Genomic DNA, 20,775 nt, shown 5'->3' with positions numbered 1-20,775 from the left:
ATAAGAACCTATAACTTTCTTTTCTCCCACTTTATTTGTCTGCTATATAACAACGTTACATTAACCTCTTAAAATGATTAAAATTCTGAAGGATTGATTTATGTTCTATTCTCTGAAAAAGATACTTATCTTTTCTTAAATATTGCCTGAAGGCTTAAAGCCTTTTGACTAGTAGAATTTTGTGGGCAACTTCTTTAAATCTATCTATATATAAAGGGTGTGCCAAAATTCACGCAAAAAAGTAATTTTGACAGAAAAACACAGTTTTATAATTAAAAATTGTAATTCTTTATTGATTCATAAAGTATACAGTATAGGGTTATGTATGAATAGCATATTGGGTAAATGGCATCCAAGGCTTTGCTGGCACATACACACTCTTTTGTTGAAATTTTCCATGACCGTTTTGCATAAGTGGCTGAATTTCGTTGATACAGTGCTCAATTTCCTCCTTCAAGGCATGGGTGGTAGTGGGCTTGTTGGCATAAAAATTAGACTTCAAAAAACCCCAAAGAAAAAAGTCCAACAGCGTTAAATAGCATCATCTGGGCGGCCAATTCTGATCACCAGAACGGGAAATTACACGACCAGGAAATGATTCATGCAGTAATTGAATTGTTTCACAGGCTGTATGGCATGTGGCACCGTCTTGTTGAAACCACATGTCGTCCACATCCATATCTTGCAAGTTAGGCACAAAAAACTGGATTATCATGTTGTGATAGCGAGCACCATTAACTCTTATTGCCTGAGCAGCCGCATTTTTGAAGAAGAATGGTCCTATGATGCCTCCAGCCCAAAATCTGCACCACACAGTGACACGTTGTGGATATTTTGCCCAATATGCTATTCCATACATAATCTTATACTGTATACTTTATGAATCAATAACAAAATTACAATTTTTAATTATAAACCTGTGTTTTCTATCAAAATTACTTCTTGCGTGAATTTTGGGACACCCTTTATAAAAGCCTAAGCAATCAAACAAACGACTGAACAACTGGTCGACCAGTTGCTATGATGTGCACTGACCACCAGGGGGCAGATGCTCAATGCAGGTTGACTGTGTGCTCCCACAGTCAACCTCCCATGGCCAGCCAACCTCCCACAGTCCTTCCCCCCAGCCAACCACACCCCCACTTCCCCGATTGTTCCCCATCACTGGCCAGGCTGAGGGACCCCACCCATGCATGAATTCATGCACCAGGCCTCTAGTTTATTAATAAAAATGTTTTCATGATTGTAAGTATAATCTATAATCAGATATTGCATTTCTACTTTAGTCAAAAGAAACCTATTGGGGGAAAAACAGATATCAAGATGATAGTTTTATAACAAACCTTATCAATAATTACTACAGAAAATTAATTTTATATGAATTCAATACCCACTGCCTGTCTTCTACACATGTCAATTAAAATCAAGGAGACTATTACCACTTTAATTTTTCCATATCACTGTTAAGGTGTATTTTTTTTAATTTACTGAGAGAATCATTTTAAAATCTCTAATGTAATTGTGGATTTGTCAACTATTTTACTACTACATATTTTTGAGTCATGTTTTGATACACTCTTAGTAGATGCAAATATTTTTAAGATTATTATGCCTTCTTGATAAAGGAAGATATTTATCATTAAGATAAATATTAGGACATGCAATTACTTATCCTATTAATAGCCTTGTCCTGCAGGCTACTTCTTTTATATCAATTTATCAACTTACATTTACTATGGATTAGGGTTTCAGTTTAAATTTTTTACATTCTTTTCTTTTAATCTATTTGTCTTATATTTAAAGAGTATTTCTTGCAGATAGCATTTAATTTTTTCACCCAAAGTGGCCATCTCTGATGTAGTTGGAAAGTTTACACTTATTACTTTTAAAGAAATTTGTATATTAGAGTATAAAGCAAATATGTTGTTGTTTACTTTTGCCATATATGTTTGCCCCCCCCATTTTTCTTTACTAAAATTGGATATATCAATATAAACAAGGTTTTAATATAAACACACATGCATATTTATACACACCCCAACACATGTGCACACACACACCTTATATCATGTTTGTGCATAACACACACATATTTTCTGACATAAGCCACTGAATTACATATAAACAGTGAAATCCCTGTCATAATTAGCATACCAAACATATAGATTGACTTCTAAACACCATTTTCCTCTCCCTACTGATAGGAAACAGGTGCATAAATTGAAAAAATAGCTAAAATGTAATTAAAAATAGATTAAACAATGAAAAAGAAAACATGGTAAGAAGTGAAAAATGTAACAGAAACAAAGAACATACAAAGATAATAAAAATCAATAGGTTTAAATCCACTCTATCAAGAATTAAATTTTAAGAATCTCCAAGTCCAGAGATATTCATTCAATGGTGAACTGCACTAAACATTTGAATAAGGAAAAATACTAATCTTATAAAAATGCATGAAATATAGTCAGAACACTTCCCAACTACTTAAATGGAGCAGTATCAACCAGATATTGCAATAAGACAACTGCAAAATACCTACAGCAAATGTCATAGTTATTTTTTAAAATATTGATAGCTTCTTCCTACAATAAAAGCAAAACAAACACAAAAGCATCAATAAACTAAATGAACTATTACCTGCTACTCAACATCATAGGGGATTCCTAGACAGTAAAAAAAAAAAAGGCATAGAGATTTGGGGGAAAAACTGTGTTTTTCTGCAACTGATATGAATGCAACAAATAGAAAAGCCAAAAGAAACAACAGAAAACTATTATTTATGACAGTGATTTATTATTTGCAAATATTGATATAGTTAAATATATAAGAATCAATTTTATTTCTATAATGTTAGAGATAAAATATTGGAAAGATAAATGTTATTAATACCATTTACGAAAGCATCAGAATAAAAACATATGCATACCTCAACATAAAACTACAAACTATAAAAGAGAAAATTAAATAAGAGCTAAGAAAATGATGTATCAATACCATGAATTGGAAATATTGATATTAAGTTTTTATTACAATCAAAATTTAATTGTAGTTTGAATGTTATCCAACAACTTATTTGTAAAATTTTGGCAAGATAATTTCAAGTATATACATAAAAACAAGAGACTTTAAATAGACAAAATTCTGAAGAAAAGCAAAATGTAGAAAGACATATATTTATTTATTTAACTGATTTTAGAGAGAAAGATGAAGGGAGAGGGAGGGAGAGAAGAGAAAGGGAGAGACAAACATAAATGTGAGAGAGCAATATCCATGGGTGCTGCCTCTTGCACGCCCCCTACTGGGGATCCAAGCCTGCAACCTGGGCATGTGCCCTAAGAGGAATCAAACCAGCAAACTTTTGGTACATGAGACAAAGCTCAAACAACTGAGCCACAGTAGCCATGGCAAAAACAGAAAGACTTTAAATACTAAATTTCAAGACTTACTATAAAGCTACAGTAATTAAGATAGTGGGCCATTTGTTTAAAAACAATTATATCACCTAGAAAAAAAAAATGAGTTTAGAATAAATCCACAAAAGATAATTTTGGGGGGGGGACAGAGGTGCCTATTTAAATTAAAGGAAAAATAATATTTTTCCTATGAGTATCTATTGACTTACATGAAGGCCATAGGAAAAAATTACTTTTGACGCCTTTCCATATGATAAAAGTATCTTAGAAATGTTCACAGATATGTCAAAACTAATATTATAATGTTTTGAGAAGAAACTATAGGAGAATATTTCCATGACCTTGTGTTAGTCAATAATTATTAAATAGACAAAAAAAGAATGGCCATAAAATAAATAGTTAATTAATTAAACACCATCAAAATTAAAAACTGTTGTGCATCTAAAGCAGTGGTTCTCAACCTTCCTAATGCCACAACCCTTTAATACAGTTCCTCATGTTGTGGTGACCCCCAATTTCATCGTTACAAATTGAACATAATTAAAGCATAGTGATTAATCACAAAACAATATGTTATTATATATGTGTTTTCTGATGGTCTTAGGCGACCCCTGTGAAAGGGGTCAATATGCCTAATTTGCATATCAGGTTGAGAACCGCTGATCTAAAGAAACAATTAAGAATGTTAAAAGGCAATCCCCAGACTAAAGGTTGATACTTGCAATTCATATCCAATTGGCCTATTAATATTCTACATGTCACTCATCATCATTATTTGTGGGATGACAAATAAATAAAAAAGGATAGGAAAAGGGAATAAAAGTAGCAAAATTGCAAACAACAAATATTGAGAATGCCAAGTATTAGTAAGAATGTGGAATAACAGAAACTCATACCCTGCTAGTGGAAATCTAACACCTGCCAGAATGGCTATCTACCACCAATAAACCAACAAATAACAAGTGTTGGCAAGGATGTGGAGAAAAGGAAATCCTAGTGCACTGATGGTGGGAATGCAGCCACTGTAGAAACATATGGAGTTTCCCCCAAAATTAAAAGTGGAATGATCAAACAACTGAACAGCAGGCTGCATGGGGAGACAAAGCCAGAGTGGGGGCCATAGGAGCGACCAGGCCAGCAGTGGGGACAGTTGGAGGTGACCAGGCCAGCATGGGGAGGGCAGTTAAGGGCAATTAGACTTGCAGGGGGGAGAGTGAGGGGCAACTAGGCCAGTGGTAGGACAGTTGGGGGCAACCAGACCAGCAGGGGGTGGTGTCAGTTAGGGGCAACCAGGCTGGCAGGGGCGGCAGTAAGGGGTGACCAGGCTGGAGGAGGGGGCAGTTAGGAGTGACTAGGCTGGCAGGGAGGGGGAAGTTGGGGGTGACCTGGCCAGGAGTGGAGGGCAGTTGGGGGCAACCAGGCCATTGGGGGGGGGCAGTTAGGGGCGATTAGGTTGGTACATAGAGGCAGTGAGGGGCAATAAGGCCAGCGGGGGAGGGAGGGCAGTTAGGGGCAACCAGGCAGGCAGGCAGGTGAGCAATTAGGAGCCAGTGGTCCAGGATTGTGAGAGGGATGTCCGACTGCTGGTTTAGGTCCAATCCCAAGGATCGGACATCCCCCAAGGAGTCCTGGATTGGAGAGGATTCAGACTGGGCTGAGGGGATGCCCCTCTGTGCACAAATTTCATGCACTGGGCCTCTAGTTTGATTATAAGATTATATACCTTACAAGTGTACATTTCTATGATATATGATCTTCATATTGTATTTTCAAATCATCCACAGTTAAATCATCTTCCCTCACCATATATTTGACACCCCTTACCCTCTACTACCTCCTCCACCCTGCTTCCCTCTGGTAACCACTATACAGCTTGTTGTCTAATTCTACGAGTATTTGTTTGTTTTTCTTATTTGTTCATTTGTTGCTTTTGGTTTTATATCCCACATATGAGTGAAATCAGAAGATTGTTAACTATTTATGACTTATTCTGCTTAGCATGGTATTCTCAATATCCATTCATGTTCTCACAAATGGTAGTATTTCCTCTTTTCTTATGGTTGAGTACTATGTACATATCACATCTTCTTTATCCTACCATGGAATCAGTGTATCCTGGGATTGTGGGAAGGGTGGTGTCATATGATTTTAAAGATGTGTTAGTTTCTCAAAAGGAAAAAAGTATCAGTGCTGTCTGTTTTATCTTAGGTCAGCTCTATTATATTTCTATGAATTTAACTATTTAAAAAAATATAGATGCATATATGTTTGATAATTTATTTACCCATTTATATATTTCTCATTCCTAATGTGACTTTTTAAAAAATATATATTTTATTGATTTTTTTTACAAAGAGGAAGGGAGAGGGATAGAGTTAGAAACATCGATGAGAGAGAGACATCGATCAGCTGCCTCCTGCACACCTCCTACTGGGGATGTGCCTGCAACCAAGGTACATGCCCTTGACCGGAATCGAAACTGGGACCTTTCAGTCCACAGGCTGATGCTCCATCCACTGAGCCAAACCGGTTAGGGAAAATGTGACATATTTTTTACTCTCATTTCCATTTTCCTTAGTCTACCTCACCAAAATATGTCCTACATTTCTATCAGAAATAAACTTTTGACACTGTGGATCCAGACTATTCTAGCTTAACTCTCTCTTTCATTACTTCTACATCTTAATTTTAGCCATATCTTTAAAATTTAAGGTTATAATTAATTTTAAGTTCTAATATTCAAAACTTTTTTTGCTTTGCAGGTATTTGTAATTATAAATTATTCCCTATATCATCTTAAGAGCATGACTCAAGGTAAAGTATTTTGGTTTGTAGTTTTTTAATTCCTAAACATTAGTTATCTAATATCCATTGTAATGTATGATATCTTCTTCAATTCATGAATGATGGACATACATGTGTATTTTTAAATTACAAATAGAGATTTCAGTCTTTTTGATAAATTTTAAATTGTGACCATATAAGGAGATTTGTACTGTGATTGATTTTTAATTTTTTAACGTCCTCTTGTCAATTTTGTTGAATCACCTGTATATTCCTTTTTTTAAAATATATTTTATTGATTTTTTACAGAGAGGAAAAGAGAGGGATAGAGAGTTAGAAACATCAATGAGAGAGAAACATCGATCAGCTGCCTCCTGAACACTCCCTACTGGGGATGTACCCACAACCAAGGTACATGCCCTTGACAGGAATCAAACCTGGGACCCTTGAGTCTGCAAGCTGACGCTCTATCCACTGAGCCAAACCGGTTAGGGCCACCTGTACATTCTTAAGAAGCATTAATTACTGTGGAGACAGAGCTGATTTACAGCAGGATCAGCAAAGTTCTGCCTTTATTTCTGGGGATGCCTCCAGCCTGAATGTGTCTGACTCTTAGTCAAAAGGACTGTGAGACTTGTAATGCACACTTAGGGAACAAAACTTCCCTGGCTAAAGTTAGCTTCCTTAGTTGCCCTCCCTATCTAGACAGGGCTGGCTTGGCTTCCTAGTGACTGAAGCTTTGTGAGGAGTAGGCTCTCAAGGCAAAAGTTCCTCCCCCAGGTCTTGTTATTCCAAACCAGAGACTCAGCATGTTTCAGGAGCAGAGACTGGGTTCATGAGGAGCTGACTGTGGTTGTTTCTTGGATCCTGATATTTGCCTGAATTCTCTTTGTCCTGCTGCACCAGGTGCTTTGCCCTTAAAAAGCCTCATGTGTGATACACTGTGGGGTCTAGTGAATCCTAACAAATAGCAGAAAGGGGAAACCAGTGCATTTACTCCGTGGGATCATTCAATTAATATATATCCACTGAATAAAATGTTTATTTTTGTTTTTCAAGTATTCTTTATATCTTTATGATTTGTCCACCACCATTTGAAAAAAAATGTTTTTTCTCTCAATTTTTATTTTTCAATTACAGTTGATATTCAATATTATATTAGTCCCAGGTGTACAGCATGGTGGTTACATATTTATATAATTTAGGAAGTGATCCCCCAAATAATTCTGGTCCCCACTTGGCAGCATACATAATTACTATGATATTATTGACTATATTCCGTATTCTGTACTTTACATGTAGTTTACATGCCCATGACTATGTTGTAAGAGCCAATTTGTGTTTCTTAATACCTTCACCATTGTCACCCAGCTTCCTCTCAACCCCCCTTATATCTGACAACCACCAGTTTGTTCTCTGTATCTATGAGTCTGTTTATTTCTTCATTTATTTTGTTCTTTAGATCCCACATATAAGTGAAATCATATGGTATTTGTCTTTGTAGTATTATTCACAATCGTCAAGATATGGCAGCAACCGAAGTTTCCACTGATAGACAAATGGATAAAGAAGATGTGGCACATACTATATGTAATAGAATATTACATGGCCACTAAAAGAAATGAAATCTTACCATTTGCAACAATATGGATGGATTTAGAGGGTATTATGCTTAGAGGAAATAATTTTTTGGACTCACTATGAAAATGAATTTGAAAATTTTTCCCTTTAGTGCTATAAGATTTTATTTTACACTAGAGGCCTGGTGCCTGAATTCATGCACAGGTGGGGAGATCAGGGTGGGGCTACTAGGGGGAGGGCCCACGGGCGGTTGGCTGGCTGGCCCAGCACCCTGGTCAAACTCCTCATTGACCTCCTGGTTGAATTCCTGGTTGAGGGGATAATATGCATAATAGCCTTTTATTATATAGAATGTGCTGAAGGCACTTATCAAAGTTTTACAAATTTATAATTGTTAAATGTTCTTAGTGAACTGAATATTTAAAAATGCTTACCCTTCATTAATGTTCGGTATGTTGAGTATGTGTATTGTGTTTGAGTGTACTAAATGCTTTCCTTTCTTTTTCTGCTGTTCTTGTGGACATTCTTCTTTTAGTTTTGTTACCATTATCCCGGTATGTGTTAAACTCTTCTAAGATTTTTAACCTCTTGGGATACTTATGTTTTTGGAATTACAGATTTTGGAAACTCATAATCACTGGATTTTGGGGGGAGTGCCATAAAGTGAGACAGTCAGACCATTCAGTCTGTAAAACCTGCCTCAGTGTCTAATAGTTTTTCAATTGGCAATTCATGCTCCTCTCCGGCCCTGCCACTGAGGTTCCAATCCTTGGATTCCTATCACATTACTAAGTACCTTTATCACTTCATAATGTTCCTATATCACTCGGGAAATTAAAGCTATCAAAACACTTGTTCTCATTCAGATAAAATGACTCTTAAATACATTAATTAGAACACCACATTTCACAAAGGGATACTCATGAATTAACTTGAGCCATGCCGATCAGTAAAAATAAAACATTTTTATAAAGTGATTTCTTAATTACTTGTGTTTCTGAAACATCGACATCATTGGTGGTGGTTCCAAGCTTCTGTGGCACTGTAATCTGCAGATGTGTTGTTTCTGAGTCTGCAGTAAGACAAACGTGTGAGCATTCCCAGGGTGTAGCATCTTTCATCTTCATTTATTTGTCCTCTCCTGCCATGTCACTCTGAAATTCCATGTCCCAACACACACACACACACACACACACACACACACACACACACACACACATTGTGGGACTCCTGGAAGAGGTCCATCTCATGTGAGAGTGTTGCCCTACCACTGTCCAGAGAGCCTGGGACTCGCTGACCTCAACCCTGACTCGGGGAGGAAGTGCTGGTCTCAGGACCCCATCCAGGCTCTCTAGGGCCCCACCGCCCCAGCAGCAGGGCGCCCTCTCCTGCCCCTGCAGACTCAGGTAAGTGAGGGCCAACTGCCCCGGGCCTGCTCTGAGCTCTCCAACCACCAGGCTCAGCAGGACCCTGAAACTAGGTGGCTCTGACAGCATGACTGGGGACCCCCAGCCTGGCCCTGGGATCTGGAGCAAGAAGGGAGACACTGGCCTCGCCCGGGGACACTGTGCTGGGCGGCCCTCCTATGGCGCAGGTTCCCCCACTTACAATGGTCTGCGAAGGTCAGCCTGCCGAGGCCTGAGAGGATCAGCAAGAGAAACAGCATTGCGAGCCAGGTGACCCTCGCCACAGCGCAGGCAGTTGGTGGCATAACTGAGGGGTCTAGCGCATGCGCAGGGGGCTGAGTTCTGGGCCAGGAGGATGGAATGTGAGACTGCTCGGCCCCGCCCACCACTGACGACCCCGCCCACGGGCCAGCTGAGCACAGGAGCTCAGGGGAGCCTATTTGCTGCCTGTGCTTTATTTCCCCAAAGCTGAAGTTTTAAAGGTCTTTGGGGGTCACATTCCGTTATAAAGTCACTTTCTCCTCTGGAAGCAGCTATTGGTGGTGAAGTTCTTGGCAATATGAAGAGTTCACGTCATAGCTTTCTGGTACAATAGCTGAATTACTATAGTGAAGGGAAAAGGCAATAGAAATTTACACAATACTTAGTAGTGGACAACTGCCTGCTTTAATCATATATACTGCCAGATTTCTACTATGTCGCAGATTTATACTTATGTCTGTCTAAAGAAATACAAACGCACCCATGAACATAAAGAGATGTTGTGAAAAAACAAATATAAATCAACTCTTCAATTGCCAGCTTGCTTCTTAGAAAAGATGGGAGACTTATAGGCATTCAAATAATTTGTGTTTATATCAACAATTATTTTTTTACATGTTTACTACAAGCCTGAAACTAGGCTGATATCAAAATACGTGTGACACTATTCCTAGTTCCAAGTCCATCAGGGCACATGCTTAGGTTGCAGGCTCAATCCCCAGTGTGGGGCATACATGAGGCAGCCAATCAATGCTTCTCTCTCATCATTGATGTTTCTATTGCTCTTCCCCTGTCTCTTCATCTCTGAAATCAATAAAAATATATATATTTTTTAAAAAGATCTTGACAGACAAGAAAAAGGTAAAGCACTTTATCACTACCAAACCAGTATTTGATGAAATGTTGAAGGGTATATTTTATAAACAGGAAGATGAAGAAGAAAAATAAGAAGAAGGAGAGGAGGAGGAGGAAGAGGAGGAGGAGGAGGAGGAGGAGGAGGAAAATATATGAAGAATAAAATGGCAATAAATACAACAATTGAATCTAAAAATTAAAATAAACAAACAAGCATGGAAACATGGTACAGACTGATAAATCTCAGAGGGAAGAAGGTTTGCGGGGGGGGGGGGGGGGGGGAGATTAACCAAAGAATTTATATGCATATATGCATTATCTATGGACACAGACAATAGGGTGGTGAAGGCCTGGGGGTGAGGGAACTGGGTGGAGGGAGGCATTGGGGGGAGGGTAGGGGGGATATCCGTAATACTCTTAACCAAAAGGATTTAAATATATATATGATATTTAAGGAGAAAAATAGGTTTGTTGAATTATTTGTTGTGGAGGATGATGAAATTGTTAAGATGACTAAACAATTGGGATGAGAGGAGAGGAGAGCACCAATGTTATAAGAATCAGATTAAATCAGGAAAGAGATAATGAGTTAAAAATATGTTAAATTGGAGGTGCTTATGGAATAGTAGGTATAGAATATGGAGGAGGAGTTAGAAATATGTGATTGACACAAGAGATTTGAGTTGAAAAATATACATTTGTGAGCACATTAAAGAATAACATGCAGGAAAAGAGTGAATAAAAAACATCTAAGAGGAAGCATATGGAAAGAAAAAGGAGACTTAAAGTAGAATTATGGGTAATAGAGATGATTGGAGGATTACAGGCAAAGAATACAAACAGAAGATAAAATGATCAAATATTAAGATGGTAATATGGTGATTAAAAATAAAATAGAGTTACTTAATAAAATAGTAGTCAAGTACTGCAAATGCATTTCAGAGAGCAGGTAGAATGAAAACTGAGAAAGTGATTATTCTTTTGGTGGTAATGAGTCAGTAATGAATGTCCCTATTGTATTCTCCAAGAATCAGATGCTGAGGAAGAGTTAGAGAGCAAAATGTTTTTAGAAAGTACCATAACATTGGGTATATGGAGCCTAGGAATTTACCAATTTCTTTTAGGTTTTCTAATTTGTTGATGTATAATTGTTCATAATAGTCTCTTATGATTCTGTATATATCTTAGTATCAGTTATAGTATCTCCTTTATTTCTGATTATATTTCATTGAGTTTACTCTTTTATTTTTATTTTTTTAGTTTTTCTAGCTAAAGGTTTGTCAATTTTGTTCACCTTTGGAGAAAACAGCTCTTAGTTCTGTTTATCTTTTCTATTCTTTTTCTAGCCTCTATATAATTTAATTCCACTCTCATCTTACCTTTATTATTTCCTTCCCTCTGCTAACTTTGGGCTTATTATTTTCTGATTCCTTGAGGTGTTAAGTTGGTCTGTTTGAGATCTTTCTAATTTGCTTAAGATTTTTAACTTAATTTTTAGAGTGAAATGAAGGTAGAAAGAGAGAAAGAAACATTGATGTGAGAGTGCATCATTGATTGGCTGCCTCCTGCACACCCCATACTAGGGACAGAGACCAAAACACGTGCATTTGCCCTGACTTGGAGTTGAACTTGCGTGGCCACCTTTCGGGTCCACAGTACTCTGCTCAAGCAACATATCCCAGAGCTGTTTTTGTTAATGGATAGCTGTCCAATCAGACATCTTTCTGTAGAGATGGCAAAGCTGGGTTCTTCTATTTCTTCATATTTCCATCCTTCTGGTGTAGGGAAGCAGGTGACTTGGTTGGAGGTCTGTAAGGAGGAATCTCTGAGAGGTCGGGGGGCCTCTGAGGGGACCTTGCCAAAGGCGGCAGCCCTTACCTCGACTTTTCCAAACAAGTCTGATCCCAGGGGTGTTTTGCTAGAATCTCTATGTTTAGTCTTTAAAGACCCGACCTTGTAGAAAAGCATGTGCTTTATCAAGGATGCTTACCTTGCTGATCATATCTAGAGGTTAATTTTAGTTCAAGCTGTTATGACAATACTGGCCAAAGGAGGCAGGCGAACAGGGCTACTTGATGGCGACAGCCAAGTATTGCTTACGCTAAGTAGTGCCTTAGCCCTCTCACAGAAACGTGTGTTAGAGTAATCATTTATCCATCATTCAGGGTCTGCCAGTCAGCCACGGCATTCAGGCACAAAATTTATTTTTTAAAAATTAGCAAAATAATATCAGCAACATCTAAAAGGAATTATACACTGTTCTCAGCTGAGGTATTCTAATAATTTGTCTTTTTCTAAATATTAATTTATGTAATATCCAATCCTATCTAATATGCAAATTTACCATCAGGCCCTTGCACAAGATGGCTGCCCCCATGTGGTCAAATGATGGCCACACTGATGTGGTCACAAGATGGCCACCACAAGATGGCCAGCAAAGGAGGGTAGTTGTGGGTGATCAGGCCTGCAGGGGAAGGCAGTTGTGGGCAATCAGGCCAGCAGGGGAGGGCAGCTGGGGCAACCAGGCCTGCAGGGGAGGGCAGTTGAGGGGGACCAGGCCTTCAGGGGAGGGCAGTTGGGGCAACCAGGCTATCAGGGGAGGGCAGTTGGGGGTGATCAGGCCAACAGGGGAGCAGTTAGGCATCGATCAGGGTGGCAGGGGAGTAGTTAGGGGGTCATCAGGCTGACAGGCAGAAGCAGTTAGGGGCAATCAGGCAGTCAGGCAGGCAAGCGGTTGGGAGCCAGCAGTCCCGGATTGTGAGAGGGATTTCTGACTACCGGCAGTCAGACATCCCTCAAGGGGTCCCAGATTGGAGAAGGTGCAGGCTGGACTGAGGGACACCCCTCCCCCTGTGCATGAATTTCGTGCACCGGGCCTCTAGTAAATTAATATTCTGCTAATCTAATCAAGCCAGTAGATGTACAAAAGTTTTAGAAAAATCAATGTCTATTCAATATAAAAGCACTCAATAAATTAAGGACATAAAGCAGTGGTTCTCAACCTTCTGGCCCTTTAAATACAGTTCCTCATGTTGTGACCCCAATCATAAAATTATTTTCGTTGCTACTTCATAACTGTAATGTTGCTACTGTTATTACTCATAATGTAAATATCTGATGTGCAGGATGGTCTTAGGCGACCCTTGTGAAAGGGTTGTTCGACCGCCAAAGGGGTCGCGACCCACAGGTTGAGAACCCCTGATATAAAGGAACTTCCTCAATTTGATGTGTAGGATAAAACGGCAGCCTAACAGGCAGACCCTTCTTGCCACCTCCAGAGTTAGACTAGATAAAAGTGAAGCGGGGAACATATACCCGGAATCACCAACTGAGGCCCCGCTGAGGAGCAGACTTATAGGAAGGGCAGACAGAATATACCTGGACACTGGTAGGAAGGGTGAGGTCAGGAGAGGACCTGACCCAGCTTCCAAGGTGGCAGGCCAAGATGAGGAGGGAACACTTGGCTACAGGAGGGTCTGTTCCCTGGGGAGACCCAGGCCTGGAACCCAGGCTGGGCTCCACCGCTCGGAGCACCAGTGCTAAGACCTGTGGCCCTCGAAACATTCAGCTGTGAAAGGTGGCAGGGCTGTGGCCATGGCAGGGTCTGGAGCCAGTAGTCCAGAGCTGATCAGAACGACAGCCTCAGTTTCTGTTTTTCTGTGTGTGTCTTTTTTTTTTTTTTTTTTTTTTTAAACCCAGAGCACAGGAGTTTTAATCTGCAGCTACTCACTGGAGGCCTTGGTACAGGGAGGGAGGTGCAGACTTGAGGTGCCAAGGAGAAGCTGGGGTGAAAAACATTGAGGGGAGATGTAGAAAAGCGATGGCCAGGAGTCCTGCATTTGGTCATATGCCCCCAAACTGAAATGGCAATTTTTTTAAAAAAATATTTTTTTATTGATTTCAGAGAGGAAGGGAGAGGGAGAGAAAGACAGAAACATCAATGATGAAAGAGAAACATTGATCATTTGCCTCCTACATACCCCCCACAGGGGATTGAGCCCACTACCCTGGCATGTGCACTGAACAGGAATGGAACTGTGGCCTCCTGGTTCATTGGTCTACGCTCAACCACTGAGCCACACCTGCTGGGCTGAAATGACCATTTTTCCTGAAAGGAGCTAGCAGCTCCCAGTAGTTTGTAGGACATGAAAAGATAAAACCCTGCCCTAGGGGATTCAGTGCACCCTACCCTCAGGAGTCCTGCCTGCCACACCCTGAATTTTGACCTTCTCAGAGGCTACAAAAGCAGAGGCCAAGTCTACAGGTTTGAACAGCCTCAGGGAGTGTCAGTGACATGATTGGGAGAGGGGCTGTCCAACCCACTCACCCAGGAACCTGACTGGCACTTCCCCCCTGGGAAGGCTGATAGAAATTCCAGCTTTCCAGCTGATCCCACTGGACTGCATACAGGGCAGAGTAATACTTTGGGCCACTCACAGAGGCTCTGGGACAGGAAAACACACCCACAAAATTCCCTGAAATCTGAACAGCACTTCCCCCACCTAAAGCCCTTTCAGAAACAAACTTCTGAGTGATTAAGATTGACAGTTGGCTAGCAGGCCAAGGAAGGCATAGGCAGAGTCCCGGGAACCAACCAAGGTTTGCTGGACCCCAGGCTGCTAAGGAACCTGTTTTAGAGGGCAGATTGGGCCCTCCTACTTGCAGCCAAGTCCTATGGAGACAGACACAACCTGTGGATTGCTTGGAGCTTCAAGCTGAGAGCCAAAGAAGGACAGTTTCTGACAGTGCTTAGCATCTAATGAGAGGAGCCTCTTCCTGGAATCACACAATGTATGTATGTGTGTCTCTGTGTCTGTGTGTGTGTGTGTGTGTGTGTGTGTGTGTGTGTGTGTGTGTGTGTAAAGCACACACCAGTTTTCCTTACTGTAGACTCTGAAACATCACATCTGCAAAGTACAGTGCCACAGAAGGTTGGGCCAACACCAATGATCATGATGATACAGAATTGCTTGAAATTAAAAAATTATTCTTGTTTTATGGCTATTCTTACTGGACAACATGGCCCAAATCAATTAATATATATCCATTTTATCTTATTTATTGATTTATAGAGAGAGAGTGAAAAATGGAGAGAGGGATAGAGAGAGAGAAAGAGAGAGAGAGAGAAGAAGTATTGATTTATTGTTCCACAAAGTTTTGCATTCATTGCTTGTTTCTTGTATGTGCCCTGACTGGAGTTGGAACTGTAATGTTATATCCCCAGACACTCTAACCAACTGAATGAACTACATGCCAGAGTCCATACATATCCATTTTAAAATTATGTTTATTATTACACTTACTTTGTTAAAGAATCATTTTGTCTGAATAACAAGTGTTTCTATATTTACTTTTCAAATAATATTTTTAATATTTTAAAAATCACACATTCATGCCCTGGCCAGTTGGTGATAGTGTGGTCCTAGTCCCCATATCCCAAGGTTGCAGGTTGGATCTCCAGTCATGGCACATACAAAAATTACTGTATGGACCAGCACAATCCAACTTCTGAGTATACGCACACACAAAAGAAATTTGAAAGCATGGTCTCAATTAGATATCTGTACACTAATGTTTACAGTAGCATTATTCACAATAACTAAAATGTGGGAACAGCCCAGGACTGCCAGGAACACACACTGGGGAAAGTATAATCCTTTCAATAAATGGTGTTAGGAAAACTGTATATTTGCATGCAAAGGAAGGAAATTGGCCCTGATCTGGAATCTTACACCAAAATAAACTCAAAATGGATAAAAGACTTACACATAAGACCTGAAACTCTAAAACAATTACAAGGAAACATAGGCAAAAGCTTCTTGATTGTGGTCTGGACAGCAGTATTTTCGGTATGATCCCAAAACACAGGTGGCAAAAGCAAAAATAGACCATGGAATTGCATCAAACTAAGAAGTTTCTGCACAGCAAAAGAAACAATTAGTAGACTGAAGAGATTTTCTATGTTATGTGAATGAATATTTATAAATTTTACATCTGATAATGGATTAGTATCCAAACTATATAAGGAACTCAACTCAATAGCAATAAAAATAAACTAATTAAAAGTTATATAGGTATACTCTGGTATGAAATCTTTATTTAATGACAGATGTAAGTTCTCAAAAATCAAAATGCAAACCATTTCCTCATTGCTTATTGCAGACAGGCTTTGATCCCTTGAGTTTTTTAAAATTACTCTGGCAAAAGCATCATTACCTCCACAGCTGATGGACATTTAGAAAAGGAGATTCTTAGCCTTTGTGGCGAGGTACTCCCAATCCTGACCCAAGAACATCTTTTCGTATTAATGGAGAATCTGAAATTCCTAATTATCTCCAGGGAGGCTGATGGTTTCTAACCCATGTATAATGGTTTGAGGTATGCAGAAGTGTACCTATCTCAGTAAGAGCAAGATGGGGAGAAGCAACACTAAAGCCAGAAAATCTCACCCAGAAAAGCTCAGCTTTAAGTAAAGAAAGAGCAGCAAACTGGGTGCCACAAAAGAACAAAGATATAGCCTAGATCGCAAGTTACATGAGGTCAAGAACGTATTACCTGGAGACAGAATAGTTATCTATGACCAGGAACTCAGTGGGAGCAAATCCTTGAAGATGAGTGGGATGTTAGTGACTCTTTTAGGGCTTGGGGCTGGGCTTACTTGGCAACCTTTCAAATCCCAAGCCTGGAATGTATGGGGAAGGGAATCACAAGGTATTGGAGAGATGTGGACTGTAGGTGTCCTCTGTTGAGATGGGAGCAGTTAGCATGGCCTTGGGTATCTGAAGGCAGGCAGCTGCAGTGGATGAAGGAATGTCCTCCTTGGGATGTAACAGCCTCCCACATTCAAAAGACGCAAAACCACTTATTTTCCACTAAAGGATCCCAGCAGGTAGAAGAATCAGCAGGCACAAGCCTATATACTTTCACTCACAGGATTTATTTTGGTTTGTGAAACTGAAAGCTTTAATCCATAACAAAAGGAGAAAAAAGCAGATGTTTATTCATTTTTGGATCAAGTGAATTTCTTGGTAATATCTTTTCTCCAACCTATGGCTTTTTTGACAATATTGCCCAGTTACTGCTGTGAAAGAAATATAGAAAATAGAAAGGTTAAATTTTTACTTAATAAAACTATCTAATTTTACTATGCATCTACAGGTATAGCATTTAAATAGTCTAATAAAACACTGGTTATACTGTCACAATCTGTGCCTGTGTTCCATGAAATTTGTAAACCCATTTCTTTTTCTTGAACCTTTTGTGATAGCCACATTAAAAATATATCATAAATTGGTAAATATATCGTAAATTTATAAATATCTCACTTACACAGTCTCTATGCTTCACATGGATAAAAGAAAATCACCCACAAGGAAACAGAGAGGAAAAGAACAATAAAAATATCGGAAGAAATAAATAATAATAATAATGATTACTTGGTCTATTTTTGTCTACAGAGGAGGAGTACTTCTGAGAGCTTTCTGTGCATATCCATCAGGCATCCCACATACACATATTCAAAACAGAACTCACACTTCACTCCCCTGCATATCATCTTTCCGAAACCAAAGTGCTTCTAGCCTACTCTACAATATGTCATTAGTAAGAGGTGTGATTTTCAATTTTGTCAGAAATGTTCTAGTCTTCATAATTCTTTGTTATTCTACCTCAAATATATCCTTCACTGACCACTTACTGGACTTGACCTCTGTTATATCCCACAAACCTTTTTGATCTTTTCTTCTTTTCCAAACCTGCCCTCAGCACATCTTTCCTGTGTAGTCCATACTCTCATAGATGTTTCGCTCAACTCTAGTCCTGCCTGAATCTGACTGAATTTTTCACTGCCTCGTTACAGCAAACTATATCATGTTAAATGCCTCCCAGTATACTTCAAAAATACTTTCACATGTTCCCATTCATATATGACAAAATGTAAACTCCTTACCAGGGCACACCAGACAATTGTCTTGGCTCATGATTACCTATGTAGATTTTACCTCTCAATGTTCATAACATTTAAAAATAAATCTTAAAATGTATTAAGAGCACAAATTTAGAAACCGGTCTGGGTTTACATTTTACCCTTCCTATCATCCTGCTCTTGATCAATAAACATTATTTATGTACTTTTTCTTAGTCTACATCCAAGCTGTCAATTCATTTTGTTAGTTCTTCTTAAAAAATTTATTCCTAAACCTGTTTTTACTATTGCTGGTCTTAGGTACCATACTGTTTTCTCTTAGGTTATTGCAGGAGTTCTCCACTATCTGGTTTCTTCAATTTTATTCTCTGTCCTTGTTTCTTTCAACTCTGCTCGAGATAAACTGACATCACTGTTATTTAATAAATATTCCTGACTTTTTTTCCCATTGGATCATTCTAGTATGTGGAAAGTTCCTGCCCAGATATATGCAAGTATAACTCTGCCAGCTGAATTTCTGTGTAAGACAGCATTGAATTATGGGAGAAAAGGTGAAGCTCTATCTTTAATTCTGGGAAAGGCTGGATGCCTGCTTTCACATTTTGCCAAGATAAGGGCAGTGAAATTGATGATCATCTATTTAAAAACATTTTTAAAGGAACCTTGAGACCTTGTACCTGAGGGGTGTCTCTGACCTTCATTACTTGCCTGCACTTTCTCTTGCTGTGCTGTATGCTTTGCATTTAAATAAAAGCTTCATTTTAGATGATCCTGTGAGTCCTTGAGATGTTCTTTCAAACATCTAAACTGGGTAAATATTTTCACCTCCTTCAATTCTTTGCTTACATATCACTTGCTCAATAGGACCTTCTTAATCAACCATATTTTTAAAAATTGCTATCAAATTCTTTCATCAACATCAACTCTTCCAATTACCCCTCTTGCCCTAATCTTTCCCATCGGATTAATCACTTTCAATACACAATACAATCAACTTATGAAATGTATTTGTTGCTTATGGACTAAGTGCCAAACCCACTATTTCAAATTTTTGAGGCAAGATCTTAATGCAACTCTAAAGTACTGATGGCAGATGAAGACTGAGAAAGACCAAAAAAAAAAAAAAAAAAAAAAAAAAAGGGAAAAAAATGTAAAACAAAGCAAGATATTGAATTTATAACTTAAGATTTGGAAGAAATCAGAGAAGTGGCAAGATTACTGTATTGCTCTAGGACAGTGATGGCGAACCTTTTGAGCTCAGCGTGTCAGCATTTTGAAAAACCCTAACTTAACTCTGGTGCCATGTCACATATAGAAATTTTTTAATATTTGCAACCATAGTAAAACAAAGATTTGTATTTTTGATGTTTATTTTATATATTTAAATGCTATTTAACAAAGAAAAATCAACCAAAAAAATGAGTTCGCGTGTCATAAGTTCACCATCACTGCTCTAGGAGAAAATGACTGAAGTTGGGTGGTGATGATTAGTTTAAGGGAAGATAACCCAGCACAAGGATAAGACTATGATTGGAGGACAAGGACATGAAAGGAAGACAGTGAGCCAAGTACCAAAATCCTCACCTCAGATGTGGATTTTAATACAGTAATCAAAGAAGTAGAGATTGGTCTAGTCAAAAATAAGACTAATTTACATTCTGCTTTTGAGTTATAAATGTGTTCTGGTGGCAGATGAGGAAACAGATACATTGACTTAACTCTCAAGGTCAAATATGGAGGAATGACACATAATTTATTGGATGAACTCTGACCTCGCTCATGATTTGATTTTTTAATTCTTCCATTTACCCCAAGTGATAAGCCTAATATGTCAAATGTCGTGATTTCTTTATCATATGAGTTAAAATTTGAAAACTATATACATATGCTGACTTTATTACATCTTAGAGTAAGTTATTGTCTTTCTGCCTTAGAGAGTGCATGTAACATTTTCCATGGCCTCTAATACATCCTCAGTAAATGTAAATTTTATTCCCCACATGTAGTTATACAACAGGCTATATGTGTCAAAATGGTGGAGTTTTTAACTTAAACCCTTGAGTCAGATTACCTTAAACTCTAGCTCCAAAACTTACTAAAATTCTATACACATGGGGAATTATTTAAATTCATATGTCTGTTTTCTCATTTATAAAACAAGAATAACCAAAATCATGGGATCTTAGTGAGGATGAAATGTAAATGTTTGGAAATAATTCATATAAGTCTATCAGTTAGCACATTAGGTAAATGAGCAGGATACATGATAACTCATAACTATTTTAAGAATATATTTAAATCTCTTCAAAGTCACTTCTTTTATGAAAAGAAAAATAGTTGAAAAAAACATCACTGACTAAAACTAGTTGACATTGACTATTTCTAAAGAGTCCAAAATAAAATTTTAATTAGCTTTTGTTTTAATATAAGATATTTACAAGTTAAGAGTAATGATGATCAACATGGAAATAATGGATCTCATACTGAGGTATAATTAAAGATTTTAAAAATATATGGGCAATGATATTTTGTTAACAGCTTGAACCCT

General features: G+C 38.5%; 1 protein-coding gene across 1 annotated transcript in view; it reads right to left on the bottom strand.

Annotated features, from left to right (window-relative positions):
- LOC118649823 (A disintegrin and metallopeptidase domain 3-like) overlaps positions 1 to 9,492 on the bottom strand; it is a 116,943-nt gene extending 107,451 nt beyond the window's left edge. The window contains exons 1-2 of the mRNA XM_036297238.1: positions 9,390 to 9,492; positions 8,771 to 8,853 (exon numbers count right to left, since the gene is read on the bottom strand). Of these exons, the coding sequence (XP_036153131.1) occupies positions 8,771 to 8,853; positions 9,390 to 9,492 (186 nt within the window). The remainder of the gene's footprint in view (positions 1 to 8,770; positions 8,854 to 9,389) is intronic.
- Between the last annotated feature and the right edge of the window lie 11,283 nt (positions 9,493 to 20,775).

Source organism: Myotis myotis, unplaced genomic scaffold (assembly GCF_014108235.1).
Source record: "Myotis myotis isolate mMyoMyo1 unplaced genomic scaffold, mMyoMyo1.p scaffold_m19_p_3, whole genome shotgun sequence".
NCBI lineage: Eukaryota > Metazoa > Chordata > Mammalia > Chiroptera > Vespertilionidae > Myotis > Myotis myotis.
This window is presented reverse-complemented; position numbering and strand designations above follow the sequence as displayed.